At 38.0% G+C, this 19,501-nt stretch overlaps 2 protein-coding genes and 3 non-coding genes across 16 annotated transcripts; 1 reads left to right on the top strand and 4 right to left on the bottom strand.

The window, feature by feature from the left end:
• Window positions 1–332: 332 nt before the first annotated feature.
• On the top strand, window positions 333–18,030 carry lin-29 (the record flags this gene model as incomplete). 12 transcript variants are annotated; one of them, NM_001129177.4, is made up of 11 exons in its annotated part: window positions 333–523; window positions 2,416–2,557; window positions 2,614–2,805; window positions 3,592–3,665; window positions 14,196–14,282; window positions 15,019–15,171; window positions 15,507–15,680; window positions 15,742–15,842; window positions 15,892–15,995; window positions 16,036–16,201; window positions 17,127–18,024. In NM_001129177.4, the coding sequence occupies 10 exons, from the start codon at window positions 2,449–2,451 to the stop codon at window positions 17,332–17,334; spliced, it is 1,368 nt and encodes a 455-aa protein (NP_001122649.1). The 12 variants fall into 12 exon arrangements, with proteins under 12 accessions (NP_001122649.1, NP_001391103.1, NP_001407498.1 ...); NM_001404245.1 differs by lacking the exon at window positions 333–523 and having other exon boundaries at window positions 2,449–2,557; window positions 2,608–2,805; window positions 17,127–18,030; NM_001420596.1 differs by lacking the exon at window positions 333–523 and having other exon boundaries at window positions 2,449–2,557; window positions 16,048–16,201; window positions 17,127–17,334.
• Y17G7A.4 lies at window positions 6,592–6,659 on the bottom strand. The gene has a single exon (NR_051771.1). It is a non-coding gene; the product is annotated as an Unclassified non-coding RNA Y17G7A.4 (non-coding RNA).
• On the bottom strand, window positions 7,114–7,263 carry Y17G7A.3. Its single transcript, NR_051770.1, has one exon. It is a non-coding gene; the product is annotated as an Unclassified non-coding RNA Y17G7A.3 (non-coding RNA).
• Window positions 10,187–10,262, bottom strand: Y17G7A.2. The gene has a single exon (NR_051769.1). It is a non-coding gene; the product is annotated as an Unclassified non-coding RNA Y17G7A.2 (non-coding RNA).
• On the bottom strand, window positions 18,030–19,160 carry hmg-12 (High mobility group protein hmg-12). The gene is made up of 2 exons (NM_064143.8): window positions 19,070–19,160; window positions 18,030–19,019 (listed from the first exon to the last, which is right to left on the bottom strand). The coding sequence occupies exons 1-2, from the start codon at window positions 19,157–19,159 to the stop codon at window positions 18,162–18,164; spliced, it is 948 nt and encodes a 315-aa protein (NP_496544.1). The 5' UTR covers window position 19,160; the 3' UTR covers window positions 18,030–18,161.
• Window positions 19,161–19,501: the final 341 nt, after the last annotated feature.

The raw sequence follows: 19,501 nt of genomic DNA, 5'->3' as shown, positions 1-19,501 counted from the left end.
GACTCATCCTTAACCTATCCAGGCGTACTAAACCAAAATGTCGCAAACCACTGTCTCCTTCCCCCCTTCACTTAAAAAACTAGGTGCCCAATAAATAATTGACCCCTATTTTCGCCTTCTCTTAGACGTTTTTTTTCTCTCTCTCTCTCTTTTTCTTCTTCAGATTATCTGTTCGTCTCCGTACTGTTCTTCTTCTCCTTTTTTCCAACTTCCATCTTCACTTTCACGACCCCCTTAGCTGTCTCCTTACGGGTTTTTTGTCTCGATATCAACGTTGCTATTTTTTTGCGATAGGTTTTTTTCCTTTCTAAAAGTTACAATTGTTGCAGGTTCCGAACCAATTCGCCTAGCGAACCTTGGAGTCCAACTCCGTTTTTACTCTTTTCTGAAAAGAGCCTACTAAATATTGGAACTATAATCAAACTATTCGATCAAATCGACACACCTACTAGATATCAAATATCTAATACTGGAACCAAGGCTTGGGTAACCTGAAACTGTGCGAATTTGGAGCAGAAATATTGTGAGTTTGTTTGCCTGCCTATGCCTGCCTCGCCAGCCTATGGTGCCTACCTGTGATAAACATAAGTTCTATTATGAATTGCTCCAAACTCTGTCGTCTAAAAATCTACTCTTTCCAGGCCAAAAACTTTTGAATTTTTGGACTAGAGACAACAGAGTCCTAATTCATAGTTCACTTGGCTCCAGACACTGTAATTTTTGACCTGAACCATAAAATAATCAGAGCTCTAGGTTCGGCGGCTCCATATGGTTTCAGACTGCTCTCCAGTGGGCAATTAAAGTGTATATTACAAGTGTCTCTCTACATTTTATCAGTTGTTTCATCACTACTAGTACGGTAGCGTGGTGGCACAACTCGTAAAAACCTTATAGTTTTTACGATCTACTGAAAATGTATTTGGGGACTTTCTTGAAACATGCTAGTGCTGGTGATAACGGTAGGTATGGAGAGTTGGGGAAGTTTGGGGTAGAGGTTGGGGGGAGAGAATGAGAAATTATTAACAAAAAGAAAAACGATTATTTCCGGCAAATCGGAGCATTGCCGGAATAGAAATGGCCCGGCAAATCAGCAACCGGAAAATTGCCGATTTGCCGAAAATTTTCGGCAAATTGTGGTTTTGCACACACATTTTTTTTTGAAAATTTCAGAAATTCAATTTTTATCGGCAAATTTATACGCATCCTATGATCATCCTACATCTATTCTGAAAAGTAAGCAAATTCTATGCAAATATATAAAGAAAACGGGAAAAAATTCAAAAAGTCACAATGTTTCCGTCTTACTAAAAATCCCTCTAAAAACTTCTGGCAAATAGATGTTCGGCAAACTGCAAACCTGAAATTTGCCGAAATTCAAAATTTACGGCAAATCGGCAAGACGGTAAATTGCCTGAAACGAAAATTTTTGGCAAACCGGCAAACCGGCAACCGGCAAATTGCCGGAAATTAAAATTTTCGGCAAATCGGCAAACCGGCAATTTCCGCCCAGCCCTGATAAGGACATCTCAAAAAGAGGTTTCCAAATTCTTGACGCTATTTTTCGCCTGCTCCTTTTACAGTATTCTAAACTGCTTAGGCGGCTTCACGAAAACCCGCTAACTTTCACCCCAATCCCTCTTCAAATCTGCTGTACATATTTCAAAACTTGCACAGCTGTGTGCACTGTGCACTTTTCCATATTTATGAGTTGTGTCTCGAAATGGAGAGACCGACTAAAATGAAACGGGAAAAAAAGTGAATTCGAACGTTTCGTGGCAGGTGGTGGGCACGTGTAATCGGAACCGAGTAAAAGGGAATCGAAAGGAGTAGACAAAGGGCATATAAGAAATCTTTCAGTTCTTCTTTGGGTCACATGGTTTTAGGAGATTTTTTTCTTGTCTTGAATTTCATTAGATTAAAGTATTCGTTAGGTACAATAATGCTACACTTTCCAAGTTTCACCGCCGTACTTCGGGGCAGGTGCAGTATGTTGTTCCTCGACTTGTGAAATCCAAGTCTATGCAAAAACAAAAAAAAATCAACATAGACCACCTGCCGTGTTTTCCGATTACGGTATGAGTATGAGTTTTTAGGCCCCACCTCTGTTAATTAACTTTTTCCTATAGTATTTTTTTTTCTCAAAGTGTAGATTATTAGCAATGTGGCCGTGTAATTTTTATGGGTCTTCCCAAAATTTTTGGAGCCAGGTAATATTTAATTTTACAGCCGATGGGTTACTGTATTAACTAGGAAATGGTAGAAAAAGATTTTACGAATATTTTGTTAGTTGCCTATTTTTTAGTCGAAGAAAACCACAACTGAGATATAAGCTATAATCAAAGTTGAGAATAAAAATTAATCCAAGTAGATGTTTTAGGCATTTAATCTATAAAGAAATATATACTTTCCTTTCAGCTTCGCGAGGATCAAGCCAACTTCTTCAACGCAATGGATCAAACTGTTCTAGATTCGGCATTCAACTCTCCAGTGGACTCTGGAATAGCTGGAACCACCACTGGCTCCGGATCTACCACCCATTTTGGTGTTGGAACAAACTGTGAGGATTTGATTATTTCAAGAAACTGATCATAAAAAATAAAGTTAAAGTTTCAGTGAGATCATCAAGTCGGTCAACCGACGGCACTGACTCAACGGACGGTGCCAACTCGGACAATGTGACCGGATCAACTGGATCCACACCAGCACATCATTCGATCACTAATTTGAATATGGCTTTGTCGCAACACTCCATTGACTCGGCAACTGCTGCTTCATCGACAAACCCGTTTCCGCATTTTAATCAAGGTAGATTTATCAAAGCTTTTGTTTCGAAAATTTCATTTAAATTCAATTTCTGTATCTTCAAAGAATAGAAAATGCGATCAATTTTGATAGCAGAAAACTTAAAACTGAGATTGAGCCTGCGCCTATGCTTAAATCAAAGAACTGAACTTTAGACAAAGCCTAAGAAAAATCCCATGTCTAGGTCCAAATCCAAGCCTGAACCTGAGCCCAGGTCTTCCGAAGGTCGTCGGTAAGATATTATTTTAGACTCTAGTAGCCAATTACTTCATCTACCCGTACAAAAAGAAGATAAACTTTTATCGTACTTCTAAGTCAATATATTCCCGAGTGAGCCTAGTAAGCCTAGGCCCAAATCCAAGCCTAAGCCTGACCCTAAGACTAAGCCTAAGCATAAGCCTAAACCTAAACCAAAGTTCAAGCATATTCCTTAGCCTAAGCTTGAGCATAAGCCTTAGCCTAAGCCTAAGCCTAAGCCTATGCCTAAGCCTAGGCCTAAGCCTAAGTCTAAGTCTAAGCCTAAACTAAAGCCTGGGCCTAAGCCTGAGTCTAAGCCTAAACCTAACCCTAAAAAATGAAAAATTTTCTGCAGACTGCTCATGGAGCCCCGATTTATTTCCATTCACTTTTGATGGTGACTTTGAAAGTAATTTTCTACATTTTAAAAATCGTGTCATTTCTCTAAACCACGTGTCTTTCCCATTTTTATGTACCAGTTCAAACGTACCCCCAATGTACCTGACCATCCAGATTTTCGGCAAATCATAACTAATTCAATTCAATTTTCAGCGGATCTACTGAACTTCCATCAGAATTCTCTCCTGCCACATCATATGTTTTCACAATTTGGAAGATATCCACAGGTTTGCATAGGGAACACATTCAAACGAGGGTGAAAAAGAAACATTTTTGAAATCTAGTTAGAAATGCATTCGGGGGCTATGGACAGGGGACAGGGGGTGTTTTTTCGTAGAAGTGTTCCGCACTTTTTTCGAACTAGAAAACAATTTTGAAATTTTGAAACATTTTTAATTTCATTAGTTTTGTTTTGCCTAAACACGGAGAAAAAATTACTCAATTTTTTAATGAATGCATTTTAATAAATAATTTTTTTAAAAACGTCATGCTTGCCTTCTTACGTGCCTGCCTTGCAAGGTGCTTTTAAGTACATCCCAATAGATACGCAAGCTTGAGGCAGGCAGACAGGTACCTTTTTTATTGGAGTTTTTTGTTCAGAATATAGTTTTGAAAATAATTGAAATATTGCTTTAAATGATAGATAGGCTTACTTTAGGCTCATGCTTATGCTTAGGCTTAGGCTTAGGCTTAGTTTTAGGCTTAAGGTTAGGCTTTGGCTCAGGCTGAGGCTTAGGCTTAGTATTAGGTTTAGGCTGAGGCTTATTCTAAGGCTTAGGCTTAGCTTTTTGAATTTAAAGATATTTTGAGTCGGCTACAAAAGAAAAAAAGGATACAACTATTTTTCCAGAAAACGAAAAAATTTTGGTTTGTTTGCGCGGGAATTCAAATTCAATTTAGGCGTTTTTTTATCATAAAAAATTTTGAAATTGTTGGAATTTTTTACAAAATTTTTTTTCTTGTTCTAACAATTTAAGCAAAATTTAAAAATGACTGTATTCCACCTTTTTGCCGGAAATCTCTGAAAGCAAGTAGGCTTCGTTCAAAAATCTGTGCTCTAAAAAGCAAACAAAAAGTTTGAAAAGTTCAACGAGACCAAAAAGTGATCAAGCTCAAGCTTTTCCTCGACTTTTCCGCCGTGAATTTTCTCCATAAAAATTTAATTTGTTTTTATCCGGTCTCAATATGGTCTCTGTAGAAATGTGCACTTTTCGATCGTAAGCAGCCCCGCAAAAACTCCCTTTCGCAGCAGCAAGAGCTCGTACCGTTTTTGTGTGTGCTCTTCTTATGTCCGTCTGTTCTCTTTTTTCGTCTTTTTTTTGCAGGAAAAATGGTATTTGGGATAGAAGGAGGAGGAGGAGAAGGAAACAAATAGAAACAGAGACTGTTGTTTTTTCTCGAGAGAAAGAGCCCAAAATCTCCATCTCGTCCTTTTTTCGCGCGCCCGCGAACGTAGGTACACAGATCAAATTTTTGAAAGGCTGAAATTATTGTGAACAGTATTTTTGTGTTTAAAACCAGTATGGTTTAAAACTAAAAAATGAGCTCATTTTTTTGCGTGCGTCGACGTTTTTTCTTGTTGACCTAGTGGACGAAATGGAACGCGAAATTTGTGGAGATGAAAAGAGAGTGAGAAATGTAGGATTTTTGAGCAAGAGTGTGTGCTCTTTTCCCCTGATCTGTCTCTCTCATTTTTGTATGTTGAACTGTTTGATTGACAATTTTTGTTAAATGTTCCTTTTTTCAAATTTGATTTGAATTTTGAGGATTATTTTTCTGTTTTTTTTTGTTTTTTTGCTTAGGCCTATTCTTAGGCTTAGGCTTAGGCTTAGGCTTAGGCTTGGGCTTGGGCTTGGGCTTAGGCTTAAGCTAAGGCGTAGGCTTAGGCTTAAGCTTAGGCTTAGGCTTAGGCTTAGGTTTAGGCTTAGGCTTATGGTTAGGCTTAGGCTTAGGCTTTTGCTTACATTGAGTCTCTTACATAAATTCAACTGGATTTTTTCAAATCTTCACAAAATAACTAGAACACTCAAAAAATTGAGGAAAAATAAGTTTTGACATAAATTTGAAGCAGTTTATGCCCGAATATTTTTTGAAAATATAAAAAATTTTCCTAGCCGTATGTTTTCTTTTTTCGAAATTTATGAAGGTCAAAGTTTAGCGGGTTTTTTTTGGAAGCTGAAAGCTCGAGCTTTCTAGCTCAAGTTAATTCCTTTAAAGTAAAACTGGATAAATTTTTAAGCTAAAAAATTTCAGTAATAAAGTGAAAAAACTTCTTCAATGCTCAACTTGAAAATGAAAGCTCTCTCATAATTTAGAATGTTTCATTCGAAAGTTTAGTGTATTCAATTTTCCGAGTGTGGTGACCCACCACCATCGTGTTCCATCCGGCGCCCTCCCTCGGAATATCTCATTTGTCACTTTCCTCTTCCAATAAAAAACAGTTGAGGGCGGATTCCGGACAGCGGGTCCTTTGTTTAGGAGGGCGAAATGTTTCGATTGCACATTCACTAGGTCACACCACCATCACTTTCACACTTTTTTTCGAACTTTTACTTCTGTGTTCTAACTTTTTGTGGAAAAAAAAATAACTTGATCACAATATTTTTAGCATTTCTGAAGAGCTTCCAGAATTTTTTGAAAGCTTATAGGTTTTGTAAAAAATGAATAGGATCTTTTTCCGAAATTGTATTCCATATTGTAGAAATGTTTTTTGTCTCAGTTTTAGGATTAAAACCCATATTTCTTCGGTATACTCATGATACTCCAAAATGACCAAATATCATACTTTTCGTAAATTGCCAAAATTTCCAAAATTTTGGATCTAAAAAAAGTTTTCTGGTTTTTTGGTAGACTTCCGAAACAGGGGGAAAACTCAGCTGCTAGGCATGATAGGCAGACATGCCGGAAGGCCTAACTGGAAATTTAGTAGACATGCAGTAGGCAGGCTTGTAGACACAGCAGGCCGCCATGCAGGCAGTGAATCGAAGGTTTATCTCTAGGTTCCACAGGCATCTAACTCCTATTCAAAACTTTTTTATTTCTACCGGTTCGCGAACTTTTGCACTTCCCGCCTTACTCCCTTACTCCCTCATGTACTTACAGACGTTTTTTTTTCCTTCATTGGCGCATCCTCCTCTTCCTCGAGAAACAGACAAGAAACACGCACTTTTCGCCCCTTTTTAGGTCAGCAATTTGGCGCGCGCGCGCCTTGTACCTCCCCAGTCGTTTTTTTTTCGACGCGAACGGCCTTGAGAGAGAGAGAGAGACGAACATGGAAGATGTTGAGGAGGCATGGAAGGGAGGGACAAAAACTGTCACTTTTACAACAATTTCTTCATGTCCTTTTTCTAGGAACGAAAGTGATTTAGGGAGGGGGATCGGCAGAAGTTTTTTTAGTCTATTTTACGTTCGTATCTAATGCGGAACACGCGATGAAAAAGTGGGAGTGGGCGACCTAATTTCTGACAAAAAAACGTCTGGGAGGAGGGGATGTACTGGGGGTGATGACCCAAAACGATTGAGGAAAAAGGGAAAAAACGAGAACATATGTGGTCAGTGTTCTGAGGTGCTTCACACTGAGATGACACACAGCTATTATTCTGAAAAAATGAGGTAAGGAACCTTAGAGCATTCTGAGTGTAAGCATAGGCCTAGGTCCAAGCCTAAGTCTAAACATAAGCCTAAATCTTAGCCTAAGCCTAAGCCTAGGCCTAAGCTTAAGCCTAAGCCTAAGCTTAAGTCTAAGCCTGAGTCTAAGCCCAGGCCTAGTCCTATGCCTAAGCCTACGCCCAAGCCTAAGTCTAGACCTAGGTCTAAGCCTAGGCCTTAGCCTAAGCCTAAGCCTCAGCCTAAGCCTAAGCCTAAACCTAACTCTAGGCCAACGCCTAAGCCTAAGTCTATGCCTAAGCCCAAGCTTGATCTCACAATTTAAGCTTTCAAACTAGTGCTAATTAAAGGGAATACGGTTTCAGAATTAAGGAGACAAGGGGGGGGGGGGGGGGGGGTTTAGGCTTCTTATGATAATCATGGAAAGCATTCAGATTGCGAAACTCGATTTTTTTTCTCCCAAAAAAAACCATATCACTTTCTCTCCGAACTGGTTTTTCTTTCTCGAGACCCATCTGAAAAAAAACTCATCATCTCTCTTCCTCCTTCCAACCCACGCCAGGAATTCCCGTGCCCCATAATTTCGGTTTTTCCTTTTGATCGTCTGTACGACAGCGCGACAGTTCAAAACGCCTATTTTCTGCCTACTACTACCACTGACAATTTTTCCCTAAAAATCATGAAAAGCGCTGAGGATTCTGAAAATTACGTATTGATCGATGATGATATTCTTTCGAATTGTGAAACAGAGAATCGGCGAGATTTGAGAAAAGATATGGTAAGATTACTGTGATTGATATGGTAAGATTACTGTAGATTGAACCAGGGGTGTGCGGCAATTGCCGTTCGGCAAATCGGCGAATTGCCGGTTTGCCGATTTTCCGATTTGCCGGAAATGTTTAGAGAGATTTTTTATAAGACGTAGACACTTAAAACTGTGTCTTTTTGAACCTTTTTCCCGTTTTCTTTGAATATTTTCATAGAATTTGCTTACTTTTCAAAATAGAGGCAGGAACATTCATAGGATTCGTACAATTTTTCCATTTGAAATTGAAATTCGGAAATTTCCAAAAAAAAAGTGCGAAACCACAAGTTGCCGGAAATTTTCATTTCCGGGAATTTACCGGTTTGCCCATTTGCCGGAAAAATCGTTTGCGGTACCAGGTTTTAAAAGACAAAGTTATCGTTTTTTTTCACACTTTAAGAGGTAATATCTTTAATTTATTGATATCTTAAAGATGTCAAATTCGAAGTTTTTACTATTCGGGCAATTTAAAAAATCCTTTTAAGTAAAAATCCTTTTAAGGTACATTGCCAACACTTTGACCTCATATTTTTATTTTGTGACATTTTTTTAAGCATTAACTCAAATTTTTAAAAAATCAATTAATCAGCTTAAAATTGTTTGAAAAATTTCAAAAATTATTTATGTCAAAATTAAATAAAAACAATTTGTTAAACAACAACCCAATTATTTTGGAAAAAAAATTTACTACGGTTTTTAATCATTTTGGAACTATAGCCATAGTTTTTAAAATCCTCATCTATGATGATACTTCATCTGAAAAACTCTTCTCGATAACGAATCAAGCAGCTTTTTATTTTTGGTGGTTCAACTCTATTTTGGGCTTCCAAGGTCATAATTAGAACTTGAAGTTTGTAGAACTTCTGTAGATATTTCAATGGACCCCCAATTTTTTGCCGAAAAAAATGTCTACTCCCCCCTCCCCCACTATTCCAAAAAATGCCCATAAAAGTGCCAAAACCTACCTGTCATTTCTTTGATTTCCATTATTGCAACCAGTTTTCTCTCTCCTCAAATGTTTCCATTTTCCTCATCATCTACAGTAATCCCATGTATATGTTCCACTGTCACTTTTCCCAACTTTTCCTTCGAAACCGGTGTGTGCAGTAGACCGGAGAAATAGAGACAGGCGGCCCCCGGGCAACTACGGTAGGCGCCTGGCGATTGGTCAAGAGTAGTTTCCAAGGTGAAGAAGAAGAACACATAGAGAGAACATGGCTTTTTCTTACCTAGATGCCTCCCCTTGAGATTACAACATTCGTTTCTTTTCCAATCTTTTTAGAGGGCAAAAAAGTTATTTCAAATGTTAGTAGAATCGAATTGGGAATTTTGGAAAAAAAAAAGAAATGGTTGATTGGGGGGACCTATTCCAAATTGAAACATTTAAAGCTTTATCATGAAATTTCATTTTCTATTTGAAGTATTAATTAGATACAACGTTCAAATTTGAATTTTCCGCTACTTCTTGTAGCATTTTCTCGTCCTATCCGATTTTTTTAAAACTTGATAATTTTTAGTTTCATTTTCTACTACTGTATTTGTGCCATTTTTTAACTACTGTATTTGTGCCATTTTTTTCGAGTTTTCTCAGATTTCCCACCTGTTTCTTTATTTAGAGTTTTAATTTTTCTGTTGGTAAAATTCCTTTTTCCTGTGGCTTGTTTAAATTAAAAAATTATTATCTCATTGGCAAATTCGCCAAAGCTTTTTTGGTAATTTAAATAGAAATATTGATATATTTTTGTACTTTCCTAAATATTTTGCCAGTAATTGAAAATTTTTTAAAAACTTTTATGCCTATTGGCTCATTGACATGGCGAATTTGAGTCAGTTTTTGAGCAAAAATTTTTTTTTTCAAAAATTTCAATTAAAAATATTCATACATATTTTCAAAAAGTGCAAATAATTGTCTATATTTCTATATAGAATTTCAGAAGAAAAAAAAACTTAGGCACACTGATGAGAAAATATTTTTGCACTCCATCTTTTTTGTTCATTTTTTTAGGGTTTCCATTGTAGGGCCTGCCGCCTGCCTGAAGCCTGCCCGCCTCACGCCGGCCTTTCGCCTATTATCTGCGTTTTAACAAGAATTTTTAAATTTCAAAATTTCAAATTTCTATCAAAATTGCAATTTGATAAAAATCAGCAGGTTTAGGCAAGAGGCAGGCGGAGGTGGCCTTAAGGTCAGGCAGGCAGGAATTTTGACGCCTACAAGGAAACCCTACATTTTATATTCAATAATTTTCTTTTTTCACTTAACAAATCTGACTTTTAATGATCAAAACATCACAAAGTTAAAAAACTAAAACACAAGAAAATAAAGCTTTTTCATTCGTTAAAAAGTGCACACAAACTCTCTGTTTTCTTGTGTGGAGAGTGCGAGATGACACCCCAAAAAGTCAACAACCGTTCCGTTCGCATTTTTTTTTCGGCGGCAGTGGTGGTTTGTTCGTTTTTCGATTTCTTGTTCCTCTTTTTCAGAAAATTTAACTTTTTTCTTGTTCTCTAATATTTTTTATATTATATGTAAGGTAATTTTTTCCGAAATTAAAACTGCAAATCTTAAAGTTTTGAAACATTTCTATAAATTTTATAAATCAATTTTGACAGCCTACATCTCAGTTGCCGCTTGTTCTACTAAAAAATGGTCAACTGACAAAATATTTGTTATTTCTTTTTTCATAATTTTGTAGTTAATAGTGTCATGCTATTTTCAAAACTGGCCGAGATATAACCTTTTAAAGTTGAGGAGTAGGCCGATGTTTGTACAAAATTACTGTTTAAATTTTAAATTTTAAGTTTAAATTGGGATTTTCAAAATGAAATAGAAATCGAATAAAAAATTAAATTTTGGCTCATAGAGCAATTTTTCAAAAAGGTATCCTGATGATATAACATAATGTTTTCTTAACTTCACACATGAATTTAACTAGAAGGCGCCTTAGGCAGGCACAATGAAGATGCCTACCTGCCTACTTGAGAGCTTACAAAGCAATGTTTTCTTTAGGGATTTCTTTAAGGATTTTTAGAAAAATTTTTCGAATGTAAGAAAATGAGCAATTTTTCAGTTAAAAAAAAGAGCAATTTCCAGTTTAAAAACTTAACATTTAACTATCCAGTAACAAAAAAGACCTTCTTCAAAGATCATAAACTATCACAGTACGCCTTTCCTAAATATCTAACGTTTTCGATCTCTTGAGAAGTTTCAAAGTGACCCTCTCTACCTCAATTTCACCCTTTATTCCATCATTCATTCATTTTTTCATTGTGCCTTCGTTTCCATCATCTTGCAAAAACTACAGTACTCCTCATCTCTCTCGCACCTCCACCTACGTCCATTTAGAGTTCCCCTTGAGCGTCTCCTTGTAATTTGATCGGTATCTTTTTGTCTAGGGTTAGCTCCGCCCAGTTACGGTTTTTGTAGCAAATGAAGACACAAAAAATTTTATAGGGAAAATTATACAAAAACGTGGGAGAATTGTGATTTCAGTTTAAAGGGATAAATTTGAAAAAGTGAGCATTGACAAAGTTTTATTTAATAAAATAAAGAACCAAGACTATCAACAGTTTGAGATATATGCTGGTGCTTTGAGGCTAAGCCTAATTCTGAGCCTAAGCCTAAGCCTAAGCCTAGGCCTAAGCCTCAGCCTAAGGCTAAGCCAAAGCCTGAGCCTAAATCAAAGCCTAAGCATAGGCCCAAGCCAAAGCCTAAATCTAAGCCTAAGCCTAAATCTTAGACTGAAGCTTAGCCTATGCCTAAGCCTAAGCCCAAGCCGAAGCTTAAGCCTAAGCCTATGCCTAAGGCTATGCCTAAGCCTAAGCCTGAGCCATGAGCCAACCCAGTTTTTCTGAAATTTCAAAATAGTTTCAAGAAAGCTGAAAGAGCTCACACCGCGCACTTGTGGTGACGCTCAATAGAAAACCGAAAAGAGCCAACACGAGACCCGCTCTTTCTCTCTGCGTCTCTTCGTCTCCCACACTATTTCTCTCTGTGCATTTGGAACGGGTGTACATACCAAATCATCGGTTATTGATTGAACACAGTGGCTCTCTCTCTCCGAATTTTAAGTTGGAGCTCCCCAACGAGTGTGTGTATTAGAGAAAGAGGGTTTGCATTAGAGACAGTACTGCACTTTTATACTGAAAGAAAAAGGAACAAACGAGGAGAAAAAGAGGCAGATGAACGTTAAAAGCTAACACTAGCCGGGTGTTTTAAGCCTTATGACTTTTTTTGGTTTTTGGGAAAAACATTGTTTTGCAATTAGTCTGGGCTTAGGCTTAGAGCTTGAGATTTGAACTTAAACTGTAAATGCCGTACCATTAGAAATTCCAAATTTAGGCTTAGACTTAGGCTTAGGCTTAGGCCTATGCTTAGACTTAGGCATAGGCCTATACTTAGGCTTAGGCCTAGGCTTAGGTTTAGACTTTGGCTTTGGCATAGTCTTAGGCTTAGGCTTTGGCTTAGTCATTGGCTTAGGCATTGGCTTAGGCTTAGGCTTTGGCTCAGGCTTAGGCTTAGGCATCGGCATAGACTAGGCATAGGCTTAGGCTTAGACTTAGCTTAGGCTTAGGCTTATGTTTAGGCATTGGCCTAAACTTAGGCTTATGCCCAGGCTTAGGCTTAGGCTTAGGCTTTGAGCTTGAGATTTTAGTTTAAGCTTACATACCGAAAAAATTGAATGGTTGAATATCAATGCGCTATTGATTTTTTAAACTGAAATTCGCTCAAATTTCACAGCTCTGCTAAATAGTCCCAATTCATTCCCCTGACTAGACCCTAGTGAACTTTCATTTAGCAGAAAATGTATGTCTCTCAATCCTCCTCCACACCTCACACACTGTATTTTTGTCTCCTCTATCGGACACTTGTTTGAAATTGAGACTGTCCGCGGGTTTTTGTATGCGCTCCATGTACTCGTGTATGCTCCATCGCGACTAGACAATCTAACACATGTTGCGAATTGTTGTTTGGGGGGCAAAAGTCGCCGGTAGAGTGTGAGAGTGTGTGAGACAAAATTTTTTTGTGTGTGTGTGTTTATATACGGAGACAAAAGTCAACCGGGAGTGGTCAAAGAAATTTGAGAGAAAAAGTGCGGAGCCGATTCAATATTGGGTTCAAATATTTCTGTGTTTTGGATTCTGTCTTAGACTTTGTTAGACTTTTCTTGTTAGGTGAATCTCTGGTGGAAGAGGAGTGACGTCACGAGTGGCCGCGACTACTTAGTAACTATGCCATTGTTTGTATTTGTTTTGAAATAAGTAACTATTTAGTATACTTTTGAAACTTTAAATTTATTGCTCATCGCTGTCTGTTAGCTTTATTGTGGCAGAACAATTTCAAGTTTTAAAATTCTTATTAGTTTAAAGGATCATTCATTTTTGGTGGGTCTCGCCGCGAAAGTTTAGCCTCCCTTTTACAGTAGTTTTTCTAGTTTTTCGTGGTGAGACCTCTCCTAATAATTTACAAGTTGTCCATAACAACGTCGCAGAGAAAATAAACTTTTTCTCAAAAACATAAAAATCGGTGGCCGAGTTGTGTATTTCTAGTCCACATGGTAAATGGGAAAAATATCTGGGTTTGTTAGGTAGACACGTTTTCAACTGTACCTGCCTGCCTACCTACTGAATAGGCAGGTAGGTGTGTGCCTACACATGGAAATCACACGTGGAGTCAGAATGTCATATTTCGGTTTGATCTTCAAAAAATGCGGGAGTTGAGACGCGGATATCTCACCTGATTTCGCATGGTTAAGAGCGTGATGACGTCACAATTTTTCTGGGAAAAAATTCCCGCATTTTTTGTAGATCAAACTGTAATGATACAGACTGACACCACGTGAAATCAAAATGAACTCGGCTATATTTCGGCCTGAATGAAACTAATAAATCCCACTACCGTAACCTTATTCCAAAAAGTAAAACAGTTCATCATCGCCCAGTAGTTTCCCATATTTCTTCCATAAATCACACTCCAGAAAAAATTCATTGAAAAATAAATCAATTCACTGTTCTCAACCGTTTTGCCTAATCGACTTTCGTAAAGGCCGCAAACTTTTTGTCCGCCTTTTTCTTTCGGATTTTGCCTGCCTAAATCAAATGTATGGATTTGTGATTTTCCATTTCTTGATGCGAAAAAGTGTTCCTTGTTTTATAAGTATGTACATCATTTTTTCCCCGCCAATACATATTTGCTTTTTTCCACACACACTTACAATACACTAGGCTCTAGTAAAAACACCGAAATTCGATCTTAAAGCCCCCTGTCTCTTACCAAGTTTTGAACGGAATGATCCGAAACCTAGATCAATTGAGCTCTAAAGATCCACTATATTCAATGTACTTACAGTTCGAACAAAAGCCGGACGTGGGGGTGCTTCAGCAACAGATGCAGATGCGGGAAGCAAAACCTTACAAGTGCACGCAGTGTGTCAAGGTATGTGGTTTTGAAATTTTTTGGAAAAAAATTTAGACATATTGACAAATTGCCGGAGTTGACATTTTCCGGCAAATTGGCAATTTGCCGAATTTGCCGGAATAACGGCAATTGCCAAAAATGATTTTACACCTTTTTTTCAACATTTGAGAATTTCAATTTTCATCAGCAAAATTTTACGCATCCTATGAAAGTTCCTACATCTATTTTGAAAAGTACCACTTCTATGAAAATATCTTTAAAAAAACAAATCGGCAAACCCGCAAATTTCCGGAATCTAAAATTACCGACAAATCGGCAAACCGGCAATTTGGCAATTGCCAAAAAAGTGTCAACTAACAAAATACTTTTCACATACTTCTACATTCTTTTTTTTGGAAATTTATATCAACATATAGAGAAATTTTTGTACTTTTTGGAAATTAGTTTATTTTTAATTGAGAATCTCGAAATATTGCCCAAAATCTGCTTCAAAGTGATGGAATGTCAAAGTCATCCGCATTTAGATATTTGAGCCAATTTTGAGCATGTTTTCGAAATTTTCAATTAAAAGTAAACTTATACATATACTTTCTGAAAATACAAATGATTTTGAATAGATTTACTTTTTTTTAAATGGAAATAGCCATGCTAAGGATTTGGTACATAAGAGTTTTCAATACATCTAACTTATACTAATAGTCAGAATTACATCAATTAGTACGTCTGTGACCTTTAAAAAAACTGAAATTTCCAGGCATTTGCCAACTCATCCTATCTCTCCCAACACATGAGAATTCATCTTGGCATCAAGCCATTTGGGCCATGTAACTATTGCGGCAAGAAGTTCACTCAGCTATCACACCTTCAGCAGCACATTCGAACACATACAGGAGAGAAACCGTATAAGGTTTGTGAAATATGTATAGTCAGAAAATGCCTACCTGAGCGGTGCCTACTTTGCCGGCAAATATATGTGTACCTATTGAAAACCCTGGAAAAACGTTCAAACAAATCAAATCACTGAAAAAAACAACAAAAAAAAACAAAATTCTGAATTTCCTCAATTTCAAGTCTAATTCAATTTCAGTCAATTTCAGTCAGTAAAATTATACAGCCTTATCCACGCGATTAGACCCATTCTTAGATTCTCGAAGGCTGCAGCATTTGGCAGAGGAATGCAGAGTAGGCCGCCTTCAGGCCTGTCTAGGCTGGAAGTCTTGAAACAATTCCTCAAATTTTCAGTGCAAATTCACGGGATGCGACAAAGCATTCTCCCAGTTAAGCAATCTCCAATCTCACTCTCGATGCCATCAAACTGATAAGCCATTCAAATGTAACAGTTGCTATAAATGCTTCACCGACGAGCAGAGCCTCTTGGATCACATTCCGAAGCACAAAGAGTCAAAGCATCTGAAGGTAAGTCTCACCGAAATTTCAAATATTTATATGAATCTAATCAATTATTAAGCGTCTTAAGATTCACATTTGCCCGTTTTGCGGAAAATCGTACACTCAACAGACTTATCTGCAAAAGCACATGACAAAGCACGCGGATCGATCGAAGGCCAGCAATTTTGGGTTTGTTACTAAATTTAATTATTCACTAAAAATTAAAAGAAAATTTCAGAAACGATGTTGTTCCCGCAGATCCATTTGATCCTTCACTTCTCTCATGGAATCCAATGCAAGGAATGGGAGATAATGCACATGACTCGTCAAGTTTCAACATTAGTGAGTACCACCGGACACCTCTAAAGTGTACCCCAAACAGGTTCTCTTACAGACCAGTTTGCCGCCAATACAATGATCGGCTCGCAGAGCACAAACTACAACCCAGCCTTCCAGAATAGTGCGTTCAGTCAGCTCTTTAATATTCGGAATAATCGATATTTGTCCGAGTACCCGACGAGTACGAAGAATGGAGAACGAGCTCCTGGGTTGGTCTTTTGTGATTTGTTTTTGTAATAGATATCTGAAAACGTAATTCAAATGTCCACACAATTTTTGAATAGTCTTCTCTTTTTTATTAATTTCTCGGGTTTGACTCGAAATTTTTCCATTTTTTCGCAAAAAATACGGTTGCTGGTCTCGACACGACACATTTTTGTTCAATCAAAAAAGATGCGCGTCTTTAAAGAGTACTGTACTTTGAAACTTTTAGTACTGCGGAATTTTTTCAATTTTTCATCGATTTTTAGTTTTTTTTTTCGATAGAAACTTTTTTATTTATTAAAAAAACTAAAAAGTTACAATATATTCTTAAGAAAAACTGTGAAAAATCGATGAAAATACCGCATTAACGAAAGTTTGAAACTACCGTACTCTTTAAAGGAAAAAACTCGCGTCTGGTTAATAAAACATTATATCTTACAATTATTATCATGGAAATTTAGATTTTTGATATAGAGTTGCATGCGTGCTCCACGGACAAGAAATCGCTCCGCCCCTAAACTTTGGGTCCCGCTAGGTTTTTTTTTCATCAATTTCGATATAAAAATCATCGAAAACGACGTCGTAAATGATTATTACCGGTACAGAGAGTGTGGATAGTTAGAGAGTGACAGACATCCGGGACCCAATGGGGCGGGGCGCGCGGAAGAGACGATTTGTGTCGATTTACGAAATGATGACAACGAGGGAAATTTCGTAAATCGACACAAATCGACTCTTCCGCGCGCACCGCCCCATTGGGTCCCGGATGTCTGTCACTCTCTAACTATCCACACTCTCTAATATAAACGTTTAAATTTACGATTTTGCCACCAATACTAACCAGCATTAGAGCGCGATTGCGCCCCAATTTCAAAAGGTGCATTTTTTGCGATTGTATAATAAAACATTGTATTTTTTTTTCAAATCCAGGTTCAACATGATAACCCCACTGGAGAACATCCAACGCTACAACGGGTCATCTTCCTCGGCCACGGCTGTCGTAACGGCGACCGGCTCGGCCGTCGTCTCATCGACACCCTCATCCACGTCATCCTCGTCAGCAGGTTCGTCCTCAAGTCAGGGAGGCGTGTTCAACCCACAATCACTGATAAATAATATGAAAAATCATTCCTATTAATTTTAATTTTTTTTTGAATTTTTTCTAATTCCTGAACTCACATATTCCGATAAAATATTCATTTTTGGGGCCAAGCCCATTTCTCCAATTGGAATAAGATCTTCGTCTTCGTTTCTTCACTGCAATCATTTTTTTTTTGGTCGTTCATATGTTCTCCTTCCTAGTACAATTTGTGCATTTTCATTGTTTTCTAGAATTCCTTCATTTTGGCTTTATTCTAGCACCATTTTTCACATTTTCTGTCCCCACACACACACAAAATACATTGCCAATTATATATTTTTAATTACAAATTCCCCCAAAAATCCGTTGTTGTTTTCTTTTCTCCGGTGATTGACACTTTTTATTTCATTTTTTGTAAAATATTACACATTCGCCGGTTTTTCCATCGAAACTGACTAACGTGTAATACTAATAATCGTATTCAAAATGTTTTTTTTTCAAATTCCTGCCACATTCTTCTTCATCTGTATGCGTTTCAAACGCCCCATCCATCCACCCGGTTGCCCTTTCCAACATTTTCAGCCCCGAAACTCGCCCTTCCAGCTCTAAATTAGATCCATTTTGTTGAAGAATTTTCACCGGAGAACCTTTTTTTATTAATACTATTTTCCTTTTTTTCAACTCTTATGCAAGCATTTTCTCACTGAAATTCGTTATCTCCCCCGATTGATTGAAAATATAAACGATTATGTATAACCAGCTTTTTCATGCACAGTGGTTAAAATAAATATAAGAAACAACGATTAAAATTTAGAGATCGAATAGTTCGATGTGCACAGGTATGGCAGGCAAATAATGGGGTAAAAATTGAACAGAGGAATGAATTAGTCTGAGCCATCGAAGAAGGCATCAATGGCAGATTTTCCTGGGCGCCCGCGCTTCTTTGGAATGGCGGCTGGAGCCTTCTCAGCATCCTCGTCGTCAGACTCGGATTCGTCTTTGGGCTGCTTCACTGAACGTCCTCGCTTCAGGACTGGCTCATCGGCCTCTTCAGACTCGTTGACAGCAGGTTCCGGTGGTGAAGATTGATTCGAAACCTTTGTCGATGGAGGGCAGCCAGTTATTCGGTTGGCAGATGGTGAGCCCAATCCGTTGACGTCGGCTTCAGCGGCAGTTTTCTTCAGTGGGCGACCGCGTCCCTTCTTGACTGGTGATGAGGCGGTGTCGATGGCATCCGTGTCAGCGGCCAGATTTTTCGCTTGGCGACCACGTCCTTTCTTGACCAATGGGGAACCAGCATCAGCTGAAGGATTCTTTGCTGGGCGACCACGTCCCTTCTTGACTGGTGATGAGGCGGTGTCGATGGCGTCCGTGTCAGCTGCCGGAGTTTGCGCTCTGCGTCCACGTCCTTTCTTGACCAATGGGGAACCAGCATCAGCTGAAGGATTCTTTATTGGGCGACCACGTCCCTTCTTGACTGGTGATGAGCCGGTGTCGTTGACATCCGCGTCAGCGGACGGATTCTTTGCTTTGCGCCCACGTCCTCTCTTGACCGGTGACGAGACAATGTCGACGTCATTGGTGTTAGCGGGCGAATCATTTGCCGAGTTTTCACGTTTGACCGACGATGAGCCAACAGCTTCGGAATCCGTCTCATTTTTGACAGCGTTCTCCGCGTAAGCGACAAACTCCCCCACCGGGACGCGAGCGATTGTTGCATTTAATTTGTGCAGCTCTTTTTCCTGAAAAATATTAAAATTTCAATTTTTCGAAATGAGAATTGAATACTTACAATGAGATCAGCACATTCTTTGCGGAAAGACTCCGATCCATATGTGCGAATGACGAGGAATTCGGCTTTCTCTTCAGCAACGTCTGACATTCTGAAAACAAAAATTAAAAATTGAATTTGCAGCGGAAAAGACAAAAACAGAGAGAAGTTCATTAAGAATAGGAAACAAAAACCAAGCAAACTGAAAGTAATTTTCGAAACATGAACTACCGTACTCCAGAGTGATAACCTGCACATCAAAGAGACTCCCTGCACATCAAACTTTTCAAAAATTTTAAAGTGATCAAAACAAAAAACTTTTTTTTTTCGAGAAATGATATAAATTATCGTTGATAATCTAATTATTGGGGGTTTAACTTGAATTTAATGAATAAAAAGTAAAAAAAAACTCTTTTTTTAACATTTAGGCAGTGAAAATACATAAAAGTTTAT

This window comes from Caenorhabditis elegans, chromosome II (genome assembly GCF_000002985.6).
Source record: "Caenorhabditis elegans chromosome II".
NCBI classification, from domain to species: Eukaryota; Metazoa; Nematoda; class Chromadorea; order Rhabditida; family Rhabditidae; genus Caenorhabditis; species Caenorhabditis elegans.
Note: the sequence above shows the minus strand (reverse complement) of the source record. Positions and strands in the feature narration are given on the sequence as shown.

Bases quoted from the DNA above. Each gene is read 5' to 3' on its own strand.
- hmg-12 (NM_064143.8), bottom strand. From the start codon at position 19,159: ATGTCAGACGTTGCTGAAGAGAAAGCCGAATTCCTCGTCATTCGCACA. The intron at 19,020-19,069 runs GTAAGTATTCAA...AATATTTTTCAG, and splicing joins AAGAATGTGCTGATCTCATT to GAAAAAGAGCTGCACAAATT.